This window comes from Sturnira hondurensis, unplaced genomic scaffold, assembly GCF_014824575.4.
Source record: "Sturnira hondurensis isolate 20B ecotype Veracruz unplaced genomic scaffold, ASM1482457v3 Scaffold0003681, whole genome shotgun sequence".
Lineage (NCBI taxonomy): Eukaryota > Metazoa > Chordata > Mammalia > Chiroptera > Phyllostomidae > Sturnira > Sturnira hondurensis.
This window is the reverse complement of record NW_028076312.1, coordinates 2055883-2077505: the sequence shown is the minus strand read 5'-3', so window position 1 is coordinate 2077505 and position 21623 is coordinate 2055883. Positions and strand designations below refer to the sequence as shown.

The following is a 21623-nucleotide window of genomic DNA, read 5'->3' as shown; positions in this document are numbered from 1 at the left end:
TTTACTTCTCCCCTTGCATTGTGAGCTCTCAAGTTCTAAGAACTGATCCTGTTCACCTCACTATCCCTAGCACCTACCACAGTCTCGGGAATGTAACAGGACATTCTGCCCCCGGTTAACCTACTTTGAAGTATGTGTCCCTTGGGTTTAGTCTTACAACTTGGAAAATAAAAACATAAAATTTAGCAGTACTCTTCTATCCATGTCCAAATAATAATTTAAATTAAAGGATTATATCATACAATTTATCTGAAATCCACCATGTCTGTTTGTTATAAAAATACACTACGGGTTTATGGGAGCATGTATACAGAATAAGTGGTTAGTGCCACAGGTTTATGATGACTGATGTTTGAGACAAAGTTAGAAATGAAAACTATCCATCTCTTTTAATAAACTGAGAAAACATGAAAGAGCAGAGAGTTTCCTTGATTTTTGTTTGGTTGCTTTTGCTTTGCTTGATATAAACTTTAATTTACATTTTCTTCCAAAAGCTGACAGAACCATATACTAGATAAAATAATGTCATTTGCCATAAGCATTGAATATTTTAGTTTATTAAATGTGTCCAAATGTGAGGTAATGAATGACTAATGTACATTTACCTTTATTCTTCTATGATATTATTAAAGCTGGAAAACACATTTAAAGGGAGACACAGTTATAGTTTTATGTGTTTGTAGTATGAAATTAGCAAGCTATTAATCTAAATTGAAGAGACTGATTGCCAGAGCTTAAACTTGACCATCAACTTATAGAATCGTGTCATTGTGCATAGGTCAAGGAAAACAAGAGGCTACTGTCCAGTCTCTTTCTCTCTTCCCCATGCTCCTATCCAGGGAGGAAAAGTTCAAAATAACTTGATACATGGGTAATTTTTCTTTAGCCCCTGGAGTTTTCAACAAAGAGTTTACACATTCTCGAACACTCTATACCACAGACAGCATGGGTTGGGTGTGTCCCCAGGTTCAAACTGTGCACGGAGGTACATAACTGAGACTTGTGCTAACACATTGCCCTTGACTCTGGGGTATGTGGTAGTGAATTGCTGGAGATGAGTTCCACACAGGGAAGGTAAGGGAACGAACTCACACTAACTGGGTGCCTACAACGTGCCAGGCTCTTTAAATTCCTATTTTCTTTCCTGTTGCTGGATGGTACCAATGGCCCAGTGCTGAGAAAATACAAGGTGTTCAATTAAGTGTGCCTATTCCTTTTACCCATCTAACAAGGTACCCCGTTGTATCGGTAGAATGCTCTAATTACTAGGAAAAAAGTTTATTTTAAGCCAAACTCTGACTCCTTTCAACTTCTGCCTAATTCTGTCCTCTGGAACAACTCAGAACTAGGCCACTCCCTCTCCTATGAGAGCCCTTCAAATATCCCACAACAATTTCAGTGTTTCACTTTGGTGCTCTCCCCACCAGGGCCAACACACCCACTCCTTTCAACTGTTACTTTGGAGACGGGGCTTTCTGGAAACGTGTTGTCCCAATTGCTTATTATAGACACGATCTCAGTCAGTCCTTAACTGTCGGCCTTTATCTGAACATAATAGTCCACATGGCTGGTGAATGAATCTGTGCTGAGCAATTTATTAACCAACAAATTAGACTGTCCTTTTGGCTGCATTCGTGCTAGCAGGACATGTGATTTTTTTTCACATGTATATTTGGGGGCGGGGGGAGACTGTGACCTGAGCCATGATTAAACAATTAAATAGCAATATAGGCCAGATTTGTCTTGTTTGAAAACATGCTGCAGCAATCCTGAGGTTTCCCTCTCAGTTAGCCACACATACAATATGAATTCCATAAGGACGATATAGAGGGCATTAATTGAGCTTAATTATCTGTGAACTTAAACTCTGTGATCAGTTCTCAAGTGAGTCTTTTCAGAATGCTCTGAGTTTAAGTTCAGGCACTACTGATGCACGGCCCTGAGCAAGTCTGTTAACCTCTTTGGGCCTCGGTACCCTGAGCAGAAAAATGAAATTGCCTCCAGACTTCACAGGGGTGGCGAGAATTGCTCAATTAAAGAGACAACTTGAGCATAAGCACGAAAACTCTGAGGCAAAAGGTGACTTATAAATCTTGAACAGAGGAGTCAAAGGTGTTTGAGGTGAAACTATCCCACACAAAGGATTAAAAATCTGAGCAATTTGGGAAGCTCCAGGGAGGTCATTTAACACGTTTATTTATTAGCACGTTCCTCTACTCTTGGCTTACTCCCAGGTCACCCAAGTGCTCAGACTTTTAGTTCTTGCTTTTCTTTTCCTTCTAAGCTTTTAACCTGGCCTGTCCCTTTCTAAAGGATTCAACTTCCCTCTTACCATATTCCTCTTCACTTGTATCACATGTTAGTTCATTTGTGGCTCTATTTCCTTGGAGGGATATTGGGTTGCTGACCCCGGGAACACCGACACCTCTGCAACAACCTCCTTCATGGGGGTGACGAAACAGACGCTGTCACTGCTGCCTCACTGAAACAGACTGAGAACTGGGGCCAAAATGTCCAACTGAGTCTCATGCCATTGACATCCAATGAGCCCTTTCACGGATAAGGTGGAAAATCCAAATGGGACTGTCCCAGAGCAGTTATCTGTGAATTTTATTATCAAGATTGCTTTAAAATTAGGTTCTACAGTCAAAATGCAGCGTCCCATCCCGACTCTAAATGTGTTGTAATTATATTCAGTAAACCAAAGGTTAAGCCAAGCTCTTCAGGGAACTACATCTCTTAGAGAGAATTAGGTTATTGCCAAAATAGGCTTAAGCACAACCAATCATTTGCTGAGCTTAACTTCTTATTTGCTGATCCTAATTACAGAGTAGAAAAAATTGCAGGGGTCACTTCGTCTTTGCAAATAAAAGTTATACTGAAAAATGCTTTACTAACACTTCCATTCTCCGGTTACCCTGCTAACCCAACACTTGACTGAGCCCTGACAGTGTGCAAAGCACATTTTGCTTGAAAGAGTTTTCCTGAAAAACTGATAGAAACTCCAGGAAGCTTCTACCAGGTATCTTTGAAAAGAACTGGCTTTCCTTCCTTTGTTTCTATTATAGCCAGGACAATGCATCTGCCTAAGGGCCCGGATTTGAGATTTCAGTCTTTTTGTCTCCTTCACTGACAGCCTCTATCCACAGTATTAAGTCCTATTAATCTTTCTTTACAACGATCATTGAATGCATCACATGCTTTCAACTATCACTGCAACCAACTAGTTCCAGGCTTCATCAAACTAATGTCTCAGACTAAAATAATGCCATACTGCTATGAGATTAAATTTCCCAAATAATACTTTCCCATTAATGACCTGTCATGTCTTAAAGGCTCATCACAATTTGGCCCTGACCTCTCTTTTCCACCTAAATGCCCTACTATGTCCCCATTTCTGTTGCATCCTAACTCCTCCCTGTATGTTGTACATTAATTCTCCCTCTTTTTGTCTTTTCTTGCCTCCATATTTGTGTAGTGAATAAAAAATGGAGATTTCCTAAGGGAAGCTATACCTAGAATTCCTTCTCCATTTTCTTGATTCTTTAATAGCCCCTATTCTTTTTCCGTAACCAACTTCTTTTTCTATGATTTTTTAAAATTTTCATTTATTTATTTATTATGGAGTTTAGGTTTACAACAAAACTGAGAAAAGATAGAGTTCTCAGATACCCCTTGCTCCCACCTGTGAATAGCTTTCCCTATTATCAACAGTACTCACCAGAATCGTGGGTTTTTGACTTTTGGTTTTTAGTTTTTATGCTCAGAATAAACCTACATTGACATGTCATAATCTCCCAAAGTCCAAAGTTTACCTTAGGTGTTCATTCCTGGTGTTACACGTTCTGTGGGTTTGGACAAAAGTATAACAGCATGTATCCATCACTGAGTATTTTCACTCCCTTAAACACCCGCTGTGATCTGCCTATTTATCTCCCTTTGCCTTCTTTCCCTCTCTTCATCTCTATAGTTTTGCTTTTTTCAAAATGTCATATGGTTGAATCATTTTTATGTGGCCTTTTCAGATTGGCTTCTTTCACTTAATAATATGCATTGAAAGTTCCTCAATATTGTTTAATGACTTGATAGTTCATTTTTTTAAGTACTGAAATATATTCCATTGTCTGGATGTACCATAGTTTATTTATCCTTTTACCTGCTAAAGAATGTCTTTCAAGCTTTGGCAATGACTAAAGCTGCTATAAATATCTGTGTGCAGGTTTCTGTGGAGACATACATTTTCAACTCCTTTGGATAAATACCAAGGAGCGTGATTGTTGGACTATATTGTAAGGGTAATATCGTCAGCTTTGTAAGAAATCACCAAATCACCAAACTGTCTTTCAAAGTGGCTTTCCTTGTACCTGATCTCATTAGAAGAGCTTTGCATTTCTCACCTTTACTTGTGTGATGTCTGGGTTTTTTTTGTTTTGTTTTCCTTTTTTTTTTTCTTTTTGGAGATAGTGTTGAACTAGTGGTAAAAGTTCCTCTCTATTCCTAGTTTACTAAGAGTTGTAGTGATGAGTGTGTGTCAAATTTAGTCAAATGCTATTTCTGAATCTATTGATATGATCATATATATATATTTCCTTTATACATACATATATGCATATATATATATACATATATATACACACACACACATATATTTCCTTTTAGTCTGCTGATGTGATGGACTACATGAACTGCATCTCAAATGTTGAATTAGCCTTTCATACCTGTGATAAATCCTACTTGGTTATGATGTGTAACACTTTTTATACTTTTTTGGTTTTGACTTACTGATGTATTGTTGAGAATTGTTACATCTATTTTTCTGAGATAATGGTCTGTAGTTTTCTTGTAATGTCTTTGTCTGCTTTTGGTATTAGAGTAATACTGGCCTCATAAAATGAGTCAGAAACTTCTCCCTCAGCTTCTACACTCTGGAAGATATTGTAGAGAATTAGTACTATGTCTTCCTTAAATGTTTGGTACTATTTACCAAGAAATCTATCTGGACCCAGTGCTTTCTTTTTTGGAATATTATTAGTTACTGATTCAACTTCTTCAGTAGATACAGGCTGAATTAAGCACTAAACTGGCACTGTGCTTTGCACCTTTCTCAACAAGTGGTATGTTTCGGATATTAGTCCATGTTAACCCCAAAGGTGTAACTCTAAGGGTGCCTATAAATGCTATGTTTTTTTTTATTTAAGTAAGGAATGCAGTTTCTGTATGATAAAATTCACTAGGAGAATATCACTTAACCCAGCTCATCTGTTCAAAGAAGAACAGTTGACTGAACAATTTTTTCTCATTTACTTTACACAATATCTACACAAACTACTAAAAATGCAAAGGACATCTCATAGTCCAACATGCTCCTATCCAAAGTGATATATACTATTGTACAGATATGTACTGTTGGTAAACATTGATTTTGCTTGGCTTGGTGGAGGGGCCAAGAATGGGGATACAGATTGAATTTATGGGTCATGCTAAATTTGGGGTAACAGAGATAATATATTTAGAACAAGTTTTTAGGAGATGTGTGAAGGGGCATAAAGGAAAGAATAAACAAATGAGATCTCATCAAACTTAAAAGCTTCTGCATGGCCAAGGAAAACAGTATCAAGATAAAAAGAGAAGCAATAATTTGAGAAAACATATTTGCCAATGATACCTCAGACAAAGGTTTAATCTCCAAAATATACAAAGAACTCACTCGACTCCACTCAAAGATGAGCAACCCAATTAAAAAATGGGCAAAGGACTTGAACAGACACTTCTCCAAGGAGGACATACAGAGGATCCAGAGACACATGAAAAGATGCTCGATATCACTAGCTATCAGAGAGATGCAAATCAAAACCACAATGAGATACCACTTAACACCAGTCAGAATGGCTACCATAAACAAAGAAACAAACAACAAGTGTTGGAGAGGTTGTCGGAAAAAGGTGACCCTAGTTCACTGTTGGTGGGATTGCAGACTGGTACAACCACTATGGAAAACAGTATGGAACTTTCTAAGAAAACTAAAAATGGACGTGCCTTTTGACCCAAAAATTCCACTGTTAGGAGTATATCCTAAGAACCCTGAAGCACCAATCCAAAAGAACCTATGCACCCCAATGTTCATAACAGCACAATTTACGATAGCCAAAGAGTTGGAAGCAACCTAGATGCCCATCGGTCAATGACTGGATCAAAAAACTATGGTACATTTACACAATGGAATTCTACACTGCAGAAAGGAAGGAGCTCCTACTCTTTGCAACATTATGGAGGGAACTGGAAAGCATTATGCTGAGTGAAATAAGCCAGGCAGTGAAAGACAAATACCTCATGATATCACCTTTAACAAACAGGAATCTAAACAACAAAACAAACAAGCAAGCAAAATGTAACCAAAAACACCGAAATACAGAATGTGCTGACAGGGTCCAGAGGGGAGAGGGGAGAGGGGAGAGAATTACAGGGGAAAAGGGGAAGAACTCACATGAACAAGTATAAAGGACACATGGACAATAACTAAGGTGGGGGGCGGAGATGGGAGGGAGGTGGGGAGCACTGATGGGGGGGAAGGGCTGGGAATACAAGAAAGAAAACTATACTTGAACAAGAGTTAAATAAAAATTTTAAAAAAGTTGTGTGATTTCCCAAAATGAGAAAAGTGGAAAGACATTCTACACAGAAAAGAAATATCATAAAAGTATAAAGACCCTAGTTTATGAAGAGTAACTGGATATACAGGATCATGTTAATGGGCAAAATCCCAGGTATTCAAGGCAGACCAGAGAAAAAGATACTTAAAGTTATTAAGGGTATAAGGCTTTGTCCTTCATACAATCGAAGCAGGAAACTTGACTGCTCACCCACCCTTTATGTTGTTATGTATGAGAGTAAGTGTATGAGTTAAGTTTCCTATGTTTCATCTACATGTAGCATGTTATTTATTATTAACCAAATCATTTTTTGGAAAGTAGATGAAAGACATCATAGATGCTATAAGACATCAGGGAGAGAAACTTCACTTAGAATAATGAAAAAAATACTGTGAAATCACTTCTTTCTTGACTAAAAATGTCATAAAGAAAAAAGAATTCACTCCTTTTATTTACTTTTTGTCATTCCACAAATATTTGCCAAGCAGCCACTGTATGATAGACATGGTGTTATATTCTAGGATGAGACAGTGAACTAGACATGGTTCTTGCCTTCACAGTATGTATTAGAAAAGAGTGAACAGAAATTAAGCAAAGACTTAATAATTGTTGTCATGGAAGTGTTACTGAGAAGTACAGGGTGCCATGAATGTAGTAATGGAAGGAAATCAGTGAGACCTAAAAGTTAGTAAAGCTTCCCTGAAGAAATTCTTTTGGCTGACATTGGGTAATAAAATTATTTTTAAATGGAGATCTGTATATTGAACAAACTTAGTCTGGATAGGAATAAGTGTATGCGTCTGTGTGCTGGTGGGGAGAAGACCAGGGAATGACAGAAAGGGCAGCAGGGCTAGAGAGAGCAGAGCACACGGAGAAGTGGGCTGCAATCGAAGGATGTCATGAGTTTTGGTTCATCCGCAATAGTGGGAGGCAAGGTATATTGGCTGAGCCAGAAAATATGGGAACTTAGTAAGAATTTTGGCCATTGTCCTCTGAGAATGAGGTTTTAAGAAAGAAATATAATCTAGCACATGGCCCATATTTGATTGTGGTTTCCTGATTTTTTCCAGGAACTCTCCCCAGTGCTTTATTGATTTCTCATTGATCTCCATCATTAATACTTCCCAATGCTTCCGTGTGTGCATGTCTTTTAGATTATTGGAACAACCTTCATACATTAGGTAGAGCATCTGTATTTTTATTTAGCTATTGATTGCCTCTTAAAAACAGCCAAGTTTTTGACTTGCAATTTCACCTCTCTGACAATACAAAATCACCACCACTCACAAGTTGAACCTGTAAAAAGCTTTGTAAAAATGTTATGTCAAGTCTTCAGATCATTGCTCAATAGTCACTGCTGTGGGGGTCAGGGAAGAGAGGAAGAAAACCATTTGCTTCAGACAGAGTCATCTCTGACTAAGGCACTGCTGAGTGAGTGCCAGAAACCCTGATAAGACTTTTATTTTTGGAAACAAATGTGGCACCAAGTTGTTTAAGAGGATTTGAGTCAGCATCAGATATTTTGATTTCCATATAGAGATTTAATAGAAATGATTTCAAAGAGGCTTCTATTTACTGAAACAAATATCTTGATTTTTATCACAATCATTATATACTTAAATATGATATTTTATAGTTCCATGGGTCCAAATTGGGGATCAGGCGAAACAATTGCAGTGTTTCTAATGCAACAGCTTACACATTTTAGTTGTCTTCTTTTGAACTTTAAATCATACTCTGTGTGACTGAAGGAAGACCCTGACAATTGATTTGGTCTCACATAAAACTGTTCATCAAGTTTAAGCCCATCCTTTTTTTAGAGAAAATAAAGTATTCATTTTAAGAGAAAAAATAAATCCAATAAGAATGTACATAATTATGACTTTTATAAAAGGTTTATTCCCATATTTGAATTTTAGAATTTGTAAAAGGTAGTCCATCACCAAAATGCTTCCAGTTAGTCTTAAAAATTCATATTATTTGTTCTCTCTCTTTAAATCATGTCTTGGCTACTTATAAATAAAATAGGCAAATAAATAACTTTTGCATACTCAATTCCCCTGATCAAAAAGTATCTAAGCATCATAGAGCAAAATGGGCTTGTTACCTGCATTTTTCTCTAATTAAAGGTAATACAAGCCTATAAATTCATTATTCTCACCATTTAAGCCAAATTTAAATACTACAACCCTCAGAGGTATAAAAGAACACTTTCCATCTGTGAAGTATACTGATAAATTCATTTCTAATTTAAGTACATTTGCAACAAGGGCATTGTTTTCTGGATAGTACATTACAATTTCGGGAATTAAAAAACTTCTCTTGAGCAGTTTATTTTTATTAATATTCTCTTAGTGACATTTTATATGCTTACACTAATTTGACTCAATCCTAGAAAACCGTTGTTACTATATATATATATATATATATACACATATAAGCATAGATTGTCACTAATTAAAATGTATAATACATGCATGTATATTTATATATGAAAATTATAAATTATACTGATACATATTTCTTATATCTATCCTTTCTATTACTCCCTAAATATATATTTTCTACTAATAGTATATTTATATAGGGACTACTGAATTTACTGCATATTTAATATTTTTAATATAGAGACAAAACTGTTGAATATATTTTAATATTTAATTTAAATGATTAAGAATAAAGTTTTAAAAATATGTTTATAAAACTGCCAAAGCCAGAAAACACACATTTATATCTTTAGCTTTATTGTGTGAGATTTCTGAAGAGCACCAGACTTTTAAGTCAATGTATATTTTCAGATCAAATGGTATTTAACCTTTGAGAAAAAAATATATTTCCTAGGATAAATGCAAATTGCATAGCTTTTCAAGTGTAATACAATTCTATATCAGATTTGGTGCAAAAAAAAAAAAAACAAGTTTCAATTCAAAAGCCAGGTGTAAACACATAATACAACATTGATATGCTTTGTGTTTAACAGTGTCAGAAACAGTTTTCAGAAACTATTGAAGCTTTGAAAATCCCATTTAACCCAGAATGTCTGCTTTGGCCCAACAGACACATTCAAATGTGATTCTCTCTACTTTCTCTTTAATATTCCCCATCACACCTAGCTAGAACTTTGTCAACTAGATGCAGCAATCATGATAGATTTCACCACAGATGTGTTTGTACATGAAATTCAGACAAAATGAGGGGAATTACGTAAAATGTTGGAGCACGCTATCTATTCTCATGCTTGTTTACCTGTCCAATGTATTTCCTGAAGTTTGTTCAAACATATGAGGGTTAGTTCTAAGTGTTTTGAATGCTGAGCTTCACAGTTCTTTCTGGACATCTGTTCCAACATGAGCTCTACATGGAAGAAAACCTTACACTATTGTGCTCAGTGAATAAATAGAATATGAACATTTGATATAGGAATCTTGTTTCTTTGCCTGCCATTTCATGGAGTTATAAATACACCACTTATTTATCTCACAAAGTGATTCAGAAAAACAAATTTAAGTTTTCTTGTCCTTACTGTGCAATCTTATCAAAATGAGTGCAAAGCTGACATAGACGGCTGTATTAGAAAATACGGCACTTTAATTATATTTTAGGTATAATATAATACCTAAAGAGAATATAATACATTTGGACCCCTTTATTATGCCAGACATGTTTCATGTAAGTGGAGTTTTCCTCTCTGATTTTTAATGATTAAAATATGACTAGTTTTCTCATCCTTATTTCACTGGATCTCTTCAACACAATCTCTCCTACACAAGTCATTCTATCTGGTATTTAATGAGCTAAAAACAGTCACAGATAGGCAGTGGTAGCTAGTGTTTATACAAACTATTCAATAAGTCACTTTCCAACCCAAAGGAATAAAGCATTTTGTAAATTATCTATTTATTCTTACATATAAATTATTCAACATAGGGTTTTGATAAATAATGCTGTGCAGCATAAAGCTTAGCCCAGGCACAGATTGAAATGTGATGGAGGAGGACACGGGAAACAAACACAAACAGATATCAAACCACCCCTACGTCATGTCATCTGCTTTGACATAAGTTGAAATGTAAATATTTCAACATTTTACATTAAATGTTGAAGTGATGTATTAAATCTGTCTGATGGTTCATTGTCACTGAAAACAGCAAAGAGACGAGCAAAAGCAGGGTTACTCGTTCCAACTCGAAACTCATTATTGCTATGCACCATCGCTGATTTTATTGTCACAAAACCATGCTAATGAAGCCAAGGTCTTAGGTTACAGCAAGCCAGTCAGCATCGTAGAGTCTCTGAGTTACAGCTTTTTCTGCCTTATTTAAAAGCCTTGTCTTTAGACAGAAGAGAAAAGATGTGTGAGTGTGAAATAATGTGTATCCATTACCAGCACTGGAAAAGCAATGCAAATTCTATGCCCTATGGAAAATGGTTGACAACATCCTCGTACCTGAAGAATCCATATATATCCTAATGAAAGAGGATGACAGTTCCATGACATTGTAAAATATTAACTATTAACTAGAAGACAAAGATAATATTTGAATTTTCAAGTAGGACATTTTGCTAAAGCTAAAGAAGTTCATCGTTACCAAGCCCTTATTATATGAAATATTAAAGGGACTCATTTAAGAAAAAGAAGATCAAAACTATGAACGTTAACATGACAACAAATTCACAACTATCAACAACTGAATCTAAAAAACAAAAAGAAATTAAGCAAACAACTAGAACAAGAACAGAATCATAGATATGGAGATCATTTGGAGGGTTATCAGCGGGGGCAGGGGAAGAATGGAGGAAAAGGGGCAGGAATTAAGAAGCATAATTGGTAGGTACAAAATAGACAGGGGGGGGGGTTAAGAATAGCATGGGAAATGGAGAAGCCAAACAACTTACATGCACAAGCCATGGACCCATGGACCCATGGACATGAATTAAGGTGAGGAGATTACTGAAGGGAAGGGGGGTACCAGGTGGAAGGGGGCAAAGGGGAAAAATTGGGATAACTGTAATAGCATAATCAATAAAATAAACTAAAAAAGGGAGAAAGAGACATGAAAAAAATGGGACTTTTTGGGGTAAAAGAACATGAACCGCCCTGGCTGGTGTAGCTCAGTAAACTGGGTGTGGGCCTGTGAACCAAACAATTACAGTTTGATTCCCAGTCAGGGCACATGCCTGGGTTGCAGGCCAGTTCCCAGCAGGGGGCACACAAGAGGCCACCATACATTGATATTTCTCTCCCTTTCTCCTTCCATTCCCCTCTAAAGATAAATAAATTTAAAAAAACTTTAAAAAAATTAAAAAAGAACATGAACACATTATATGATTGCTATAAATAAATAATTGTTTTATTCTTTACTAGTTTTAGATGGCATTTCTTGTATATTAAAAAAATCCCTATAGCTCTGGCAAATAGATAATAAAAGCAACTAATATTTTTCAAAATTCATAACATGTTATTCAGGATCTGAGAAGTTACCTTTTAAAAAATATTTTGCTTTAAATTTGGTAATAAAATCACATAAGTTTCAAGTGTACAATTACAAGACATCATCTGTATAGTGTATTGTGTGATTACCACTCAAAGTCTAGTCTCCTTTTGTCACCATTTACCCCCTTAACCACTGTACACCCCAGGAAATTAAATTATAGATAGATAGATAGATAGATAGATAGATTTATATTAGAGATTTGTAAATTTATTTTTAGAGAGAGAGGGAGGCAGACAGAAAGAGAAACCTCAGTGTGGTTGCCCCTGCTGGGAACCTGGCCCCACAACCCAGTCATGTGCCCTGACTGGGGATTGAACCAGCGACCCTTCCATTCGCCGGTCCACACTCGATCCACTGAGCCATGCCAGCCAGGGAAAATATATATTTTAAATAGTACAGTTTTCAACATCATTGCCCTTTGCTGTCAGTCATAGACTATTATTGTCACTATTTAGAAAGATGTCAATGTATTAATTTATCTTTATTCATTTTACAGGATAAAATAGATGTATAATCATTAATGTATAATCCAATGAATTACTGATATTGTTAATAATCTAGGTCAGTGAATCAGCTGTTAAATAAATTTTCTCTTCATAATCCTAATAAATACTATTTCCAAAACAATTTTTACACAATAAATTCAAGCAATAGATTAAAAATTAATACCTATTATAGCACTGGTTAAGGATAGGTGTTAACACTTCATATACTTTGTGCTATATATCACCTGCTTTCCATTTAGTTCACACTTGATAGCTATTTCCTTAAAGTAAATACATAAAACAGAAAAGAAATTTAAAGTATAAAAACTGGTAGGTCTGGTACCTGTTTAAAAGTGTCGAGTTATAAATGTCAGCAGGGGCCAGAAAGTCCAATGCAATGACACAGGAGAGAAACCCTGAGACTTCAATGGGAGTGTAAGAACTACTAGTTCATTCCCACTACTTGCTATATTTTGCCATGTTTGAGAGGTTCACAGTGTAAGACAGTGGTGAAAATCTGTTATTGTTGTATCTTGCTGTTATATATTATATGTTTTAACATGTGACATGGATTGAATACATAGTAAATAAGTCTTAGGGCATTTTTCTTGACAACTACGTGATTTCTCAGGGATCTAATGTTAAATATTGTCAATTAGATTTTTTGCCCCCAAAAGAAATGTAAAAATGTGGAGGTTATAACAGAGCTGTGTTCAAAGGTGTTTGCAGAGATGAGTATCAAGATTGATATAATAAATCTGTCTTCAGAATAATACATTTCAAGATATTTTAATAAAATATATCTAGTAAAAATTAATGAAGTAGCTCCAAAACAGTGTAATTTTTAAAAATTATATGTAAGCACATCTTCAATCCAGTCTCATAGGCCCACTTTTTCTGTTTTGGGGATCTTGAGAAATGTACTAAAAGAGATATTTTACTTCTAATGAAAGAAAACAGCCCTATCTAGTTTAAGGGAAAATGAGGGAATCAGTTCAAAGTCACTACCACGTTCCAGGAGTATCATATGAATGCAATGTCTAGAATGCAAGCAATCTTCAGAAGCAGACTAGAACCTAGAAATGAATGGTTCCCCCATCAGTAACTTGGGGTGGAGGATATCTCTCTGCTTTCTATGTCTGTTTCAATGTGTTGCCTCCATTAGAACCTCAAGAAAAAGATGGCTTCATTCTGGTGTTCAAATGGTCAAGAAACTGATGCAGAAATGGAATGCTCCAGATCACAATTTCACAGCTTCATGGGCAGCGATATTGATAGACTCAGACTGTGTCTTGTGTGCACACCCTCAGTGTGTGGTGGTCTCAGCCTGACATAACCTGATGAGGGGCTCACATATTCCTGCATCTAGAGAATATGTCATATGGAGCAGTGATCTATAATTATTGTCATTGAGTATTAAGAAAATTACTCATTAATTTTCCCATTCAAAAATACTTACAGAAAACCGTTATACCTTGGGCACTGTACTAGGCACCAACTAATCAGTAAAAGAGATAAACAAAGTATCTGGGTAAACTGATCTTATGCATCACAGAAATTAGAGTGGCTTGTGGCTTTGCTAACTAGAGATGAACATAAGCATGAAAAGTCTTTCAAAAACAAAAGTCATTTCTTAAGTTCCTATAACAGAAATGAATTCCAAAATGAAATCTGAGATTTCTATCCCTGATGTCTATCTAAACCCATTACAGCTTTGGGGCATTTGTAGAAAGGAACACTGCGGATCTCTGAATGATGGTTCCGTGACGTGCTCCACGAATTATAGTTACAGAAATATGCCCGAGGGCTATGCGATCCATAGGATAGTTTAATGCAAGTTTACTATTTAGTCACACCATTCAAAACATTAAAATTATAGTATAATATGAAATGACTAGATTCCTTTTTCATGGGCTCTACTTATTTTAAGGTGTCCATTTTGGACAGATTATGTACTTTGGAAGGATCCCATTCAAGCTCCTCTTTGATGGAATCTTTCCTGAATTCGTCAGAGTTAGCCATTCCTTTCTTGGCTCAGCACCCACACCATCTATTAACAGAACAACATACCTTCATTATCCTGGCTTCTTTCTTCTGTCTTAACAACTCTTTTATACACATCTATATGTACATGTACGAAATATATACAGTACATAGTATATATACATACACAAACATGTATTTGCAGTACTTATGTACTACACTTCTGTAGCCCTCCACAACACTACAAGATTGTGGAAATGGAGAATAATGGAGTGCGTGCTATTGTATCCTTGGGCTAGGATCATATGTTGAGTGCATAAACTACGTCACACTTAGAAATGGTTATTTTCCACAGAAACAACAAATAAATGAAATAAAAAGATGGCATTAATAGGCAAGAAGCCTATTCAAGCTTTCTCTAAATGGATGCATGGGCGAATGCAAAGTTTATATGAACTTTTTGAGATGCAACTTTGAAACCAAAAATTATTATTTTAAATAAACAATATGTTTCTGGCTCCAGGTGGAAACCTTGCTCTTCAATTTATTATTTCCCAAATGTACTCATTCTATTAACTTATTTTTTACTTAAAAATTGTTCCTAAGTAAGTAGACTATCCAACCACAGAGACCACATTGCTCAAAAATCTGTATTTCATATTTTATGTTTCTAAAGATTGAAAATTGACTAAAGCCTATTTATATCATACCATTCACCTATAACAGCTCAAAACTATAAAATTTAAAAATATATACTAGTTTTCTATTACTTATTTTGTATTTTTTTTATTTATTGATTTCTAAAGAGAGAGATGGAGAGAAAAAAATCAATTTGCTTATTTATTTACTCCTCTGATTTATTCATTCATTGGTTGCTTCTTGTATGTGCTCTGACTGAAGGTCAAACCCACGACCTTGTTATATAGGGATGACAGTTTAACCAACTGAGCTACCCGGCCAGGCTCTTTATGTTACTTATTTTAAAGACCATTACTTACAATACTGATTACTATATTTTATTAAGCCTATAAAATCTATATCTATACTATATATCCTATGAATCCTTATATAAGAACAAATTCTTAGCTGGACAAATACCACATAGCAAACAAAGCAAATAAATCTTAAGAAGAAAAACAAGGATCTAAGATTGATTGCCTTTAAAATATTTTTCATATTATTTTGACCTAAAAACTATTTAAACTATTTATACCCCTGGATTCCAGATTTGGAGCTCAGTTTTTCTTTTCTACAACATCATTGAGTTCCTTGGCACCTCTAAACAAATCTATAAATCAGCTCATATACCGTGAAGAGCTCATTTTGATGTTGAAGAATAAAATCTACCTAGAAATAATCAAATTAAAAGCTTGCAAGTAAAGTTTAGTAACTAATACTCAGATATATTCTTTTGAGGGGCTGTTATGGGATAATTTGTATGTGTCCCTTCTCAAAATAACAGTCCAGACTAGAAAAAGAAAACGTTAAGTTCTTTATAGGCCCTCTCATTCTAGGATTTAGATAACTATTACTATCTACTTTTGATGAAAAGTATGTCATAATTAAACATAATTATTTTAAAAAGCTTTGACATACAACTCATAGCACGAGTCATGTCAACTAAGCAATATAGTATAAAAATCTTTATTTTCTATACCATATGTAACACAAGAATCATTTTAAAAACAGATATCATACACCTCATAATGTTGTTTAGGTTTTGAGATGGTTCATTTACTACAGTTGTTATTATTTCTGGACATATTTATTATAGTCAAAGTATTTAAAATCCCTGTTTTACTACTTATATAAGTATAGAATTATTGACATTTCCATGGTTCTTTAAATAATTTACTACCCACTAAACTAGGTTACTGTAGTATCAGTCTTCACATCATGTTTGACTTGATTTATGCAAGCGACATGTGTAAATGTTATTGAAAACAAGATCTTATGTAGCCTGTGGATGCTATGTATCCTATTGATCTTTGTATGAAGAATAAACCATTAATTATACAAACAACCACATCCCCATATCACTTTGTCCAAGTTCCTTTGGAGTTCAGCTTTTCATATACCTATTCTATTTAAAGCAAAACACAAAAATCGATAGGCATTAAACACTAATACAGCCTGTTTAATAGAAGAAGGATTAGTGCAAACTGACCAAATTTGTAAAAGGACGCCAGTTGTCTGGGCAATTTGTATGCACTTGTACAAGGTGGAGCGAACGTAGGTTTATAGTTGTGAGTACATAAAGCAGTTAATTTTGTGTTACTATTGATTAGGGATTGCATTATTTTTTATATAAACTACTGTAAACTTACTTCCCCCTACTCTGTATGCATTTATGTCGATCCACAAAGTACTTCTAATTACCTGTGAGTCTACTTTAAATAATTTGAAGGTTTTCCAAAAGAAACATCATTGTTCTTCCAAAGGTAACAGTATTGGTCTCACTATGATAATGTAAAATAATCTTGAATTTCCAAAATGATAGAAAAAGGAGCAGAAAAGTAGATTTATAGCTAAATTTACAATTAATATCTGATTGGTCCACTGACTCTCCTAGTCTTCCTCTTGCTTGTAACTCAGACGACGACGGACTTGCTAGATACCATGCACTGCACGCTGAAAGATCTTTATCAATCTTAGGGCCACAGTAGCTGTTCTAAACTCAGGATACCCATCTTCATGGCACTGTGACTCTTGTTCTGTCTCTGGGTGTATCTCGCCACCTCTTATCTTTTGCCTACAATGGTTCCTGCTGGCCAGGAGAGCATAGAAGGTGCAAGCAAGCTGGTCTGCCTTTATGCATCATGACACCACTGTTCACTCACAAAGAAGAGAAAGAAAGAGACAGCTTTACCCGCAGAAAGGAGAGATCGCGGTTGTGCTCGATGCTGGTTATCTCCAGGTTGCCCATGACCACCTCGCAGTTCTCATAGTACTTGCGCAAGGCCCGATACTGCTGCTCCAGGTCGGAGAGAGAGCTCAGCTTGTTCTCTGTTCCTGCACACACTGCCAAGGCAAGAAGATGCACAGGGAGTTAGGTAACCTTGATATGAACTGTGCAATACAGTATCTTCCTTACCTCCGTATTCCACAATTTAACTACAAGGCCCTGAATTCAAATATTTTAAAAGTTATTAAGACCTGTAACCCACACTGATAAATATCTTCACTTTTATTTTTTCCAGACTCACTGAGATATAACATGGTATAAGTTTAAGGTGTGCACCCTGTTGATGTAATACAGATGTTGCAAAATGATTATCAATAGCTAGCTAGCACTTCCGTCACCTCCCATAACTACTATTTCTTATTTGTGGTAAGAACACAAGATTAACTCTCTTAGCAACTTTCAAGTGTATAATACATTATTGTGAACTATAATCACCTGTACATTTCAATTGCCCAGAAAGTATTAATCTTATGACTGGAAGTTTGTACTCTAACATCTTTCCCAGTTCTGCTACCCACGAGTTCCTGGAAATCATTGCTCTTCTCTCTGTTTCTTTAAGTCAGTTTTTTAGATTCTACACATAATATTACACATTTATATTCACAAGTAGCAGGTCCTAAGGACAGAGAGTAAGAAGACATAGGTTCCACTGAAACACATAGCAAGGAGATAAATTTAAAATCACATTACCTATGAGCATATAAAGCATGCAAATACATTTAATTTCATTTAAGCAACATTTCTTTAGGGCTTATAATTTACTTTCCAACAGGATAAATTCTACATATGCAAGTAAATGAAAATTAAAAATGATAAAAGTAACATTTTTATTTAAAAAATGATGTTTTTCTATTGAAAAATAAGCTGATCTCACTGAATAAATTTTCTACATAAAACTCGTGTCTTTAAACCCTCAAAATTCTACCTTTTAAAACAAAGCCAAAGGGGGCAGAATCGAGGGTGGGAGGCAGGGATGGGGGGAGGAGCGTGGTGGGGTGAAAATAGAGACAACCGTACTTGAACAACAATTAAAAAACACAAATATTAAACAACTTAGACTGAAACATTTACAAAAGATTGTGTAATAAAATACAAACTTTAGTTGATACAAAATAGGGTCATCACCACACACACTCATCCACGTTCTGAGGTATAACAGACTGGAGATAAATGATTTCTGTGTGCCATCTTTGGGGCGCGGTTGTATCTGTTCATATGTGAGCACATGAGTATCCAGACATGCGTGTGCTGGTTTTGGTTGTATGTGTGTTGGCATCTTTTCTGTCCTCCAGAAGTTAGAGATTTAGCCATTGCTTCTCACGGCGTATACACTGCCTGAATAAAGTCTGTACCATTTAACGCACCAGCTTGGATCACCAATGGACTGAAAAACTATATTACGAATCTTACAATTCATGATATGTATCTACATTATGTATCTATGAATCTTCTATATTATGAACCTTTACAATTTAAAGTATGTAAATTATACTTTACATGATAGTATGTAAAGTTTAAAAAGTGGATGATGAATATTCTTTGAGTAAGTTATATAATACACAAAAAATTTATGGCAAGATAGAAAGTGTCAACTTTTAAGCCGCAGGTCATACACACTGAGCGTCACGCACACAGAATGACCCAGGCGTCATGATCCCGATGTGGTGTGCAGTGCGACAGGTTTCAGTACAGAAACAGACAAGAAAAGGACTAGATGGGCATAGTCTAATCACTAAGGCCACCTTAGCGTCTCCTTTTGCTCACTGACACATTAAAAATAACACAAGTTAGAATCTAAATGGCGTGAGAAATAATGTAGACCTTTAATCACAGTGGAGGCACATTATAAAAACAAAACACATAGCACTGTCTGGATTTTGAAAGCTCATCAAACAGTGTATTTTCTAGAGGTACTCTTACAAAAGTGCGTCCCTCTAAAAGATCTTTTGAAGTCCTAATCCCTGGTACTTGTGGATGTGACCTTCTTTTGAAATAGGCTCTTTCTAGATTTCTTTCATTTGCTATTTTTCATTTTTTTACTCCTGTTCAGTTACAGTTGTCCCACTTTTTCCCCCATGGTTCTCCCCGGACCCAGCAGCCCCACCCCACTGCTCCGACAACCCCCGCCCTGTCCTGTCGCCCACGCCTGTGGATCCTTTGTACTTGTTCCTTAACTAGACGCTTCCCCTTCCATTACCCATTATCTTCATTTCATTACTCTCAGTAAATTTATAACAAAGTATTTATAAATTTGTAAAAGGTCTGCTAGAAAAAGCTACTATTATATGGGTTCATGTAATACAGCCTTCGATTATTTTCATTTCCTTTGAAGACAAGCTTATATTTTAAGGCAACTACTAATGGGCTTAATTAAGCATTAATTAATAAGCTTGCCACAACCATTCTAAAATATATATAATAACACACTACAATTTATGTATAACTTGCATTCTACAAGCTTCTTTCAATTGGAAATAAAACCCATTAATATCAATATATACAAAATCAGTATGTAAACATCTGAATGAAAAGGTTTTTAAATAGTGTTTAGTGTTTTCTATGGAATCTTAAGGAAATTTTGAGAGAAACATCTATTAATATAAATGTAATATGTTAATTCATGTGTCCCATTCTGCATATATAAAAGAGGTATACAGGATAAGATCATTGTTATTAATTTTCATTACAAATATAAGTTTAAGAAACCCACAGTCTCGAAACTCTTTTAAGACAGGTGCAGTATATTACTCATTAGTTTATATCTGCTGAACTATAAAGCATAGTGTTTTACAAGACATTACCTTTTAATAATATTCATTTAATTGCTAAAAAGAGGCAGGGTCTAATCGACAAGCAGGTGTGGATGACCCACAGCCATGAACAGTGGAGTGCGGACTGCCTGTGGGAGCAGGGAGCGGTGGGGGCAGGGCAAGGGACAGCAATGGGGGAAAACTAGGACAATTGTAACCGAACAACAATAAAAACTTTTTAAGAAGAATTAGTGTGGCTCCATTCGGTGAGTGCCAGCCTGCAAACCAAAGGGTCACCAGTTTGTTTCCCAGTCAGGGCACATGCCTGAGTTGCACGCCAGGTCCCCAGGAGGGGCCACATGAGAGGCAAGCACACACGGATGTTTCTCTCCCTCTCTCCTTTCCTTACCCTCTTTCTAAAAATAAATAAAATCTTTAAAAATTAAAAAAAAGGTATTATAACTCATATTCAGAAAATGACCCTCAATTCAGAACAGTCTATGGTTCAATCGGTGATCAGCTGTGTTTTGAATATACCATATGAACAATATTTTTCAACAAAAAAATAATCTTCCAATAAGTAGAAAATCTGATTAATCAGACTACTTTCTAAACATTCTGGTCTCTGGAGCACTTACTACACACAGTTTCATTGTGGAAATATTTTTTCAGTGACACATTCCTTGTGTATTTGTTTGACACAAGCTACGTATAATCAGTAATATATTCCTCTTGACTTTTATCTTGAAAGACAAACTTGATGTTAAAAGAACTAGTTTGGATAGAAGCGTAAAAACCATTTGTATTTCTCCCCATGATGCCTTCACTGAATGCCACACAACTTCCATTTGTCCATCGATTTTACAATCAGGCTATGTATACAAGACAATGCTGAAACCATCAAGTTTCATTGATTTCACACAGCTGTTTATCAAACAGAATTGAAAAATCATTTTCACCAGCCAAAACAAGTTTAACAAAACTCTGCCCCCTTTGCCTACACTCTAATAAAGTCCTTAAACTATAAGCTTATAATAGTTCAAGCTTGAAAAATCCTGAATTTCTATACGCTCCTTAGAATTTCCATTCCAGCTGTAACTCCAGGAGTAAAACTATAGATGTGAGGCCTTAAAATTGCCAATTACTCTGGTAAGATTCTATTGTAAATGTCTCCCTAGTTGCAAAGATGGCTTTTTATTCTTCTTGTGTTACAATTTACATCCAGCAGTGAATAAACTACATAATCTTCATTTAGGAAAAAAAGGCTATAATTAGGATTTTGAAGCAATATAAAA

At 35.6% G+C, this 21623-nt stretch overlaps 1 protein-coding gene across 3 annotated transcripts in view; it reads right to left on the bottom strand.

Annotated features, from left to right (window-relative positions):
- ERBB4 (erb-b2 receptor tyrosine kinase 4) overlaps positions 1-21623 on the bottom strand; it is a 999063-nt gene that overhangs the window by 604964 nt on the left and 372476 nt on the right. For all 3 annotated transcript variants that reach the window (XM_037042022.1, XM_037042020.1, XM_037042023.1), the window contains exon 2: positions 17483-17634. In XM_037042022.1, the coding sequence (XP_036897917.1) occupies positions 17483-17634 (152 nt within the window). The remainder of the gene's footprint in view (positions 1-17482; positions 17635-21623) is intronic.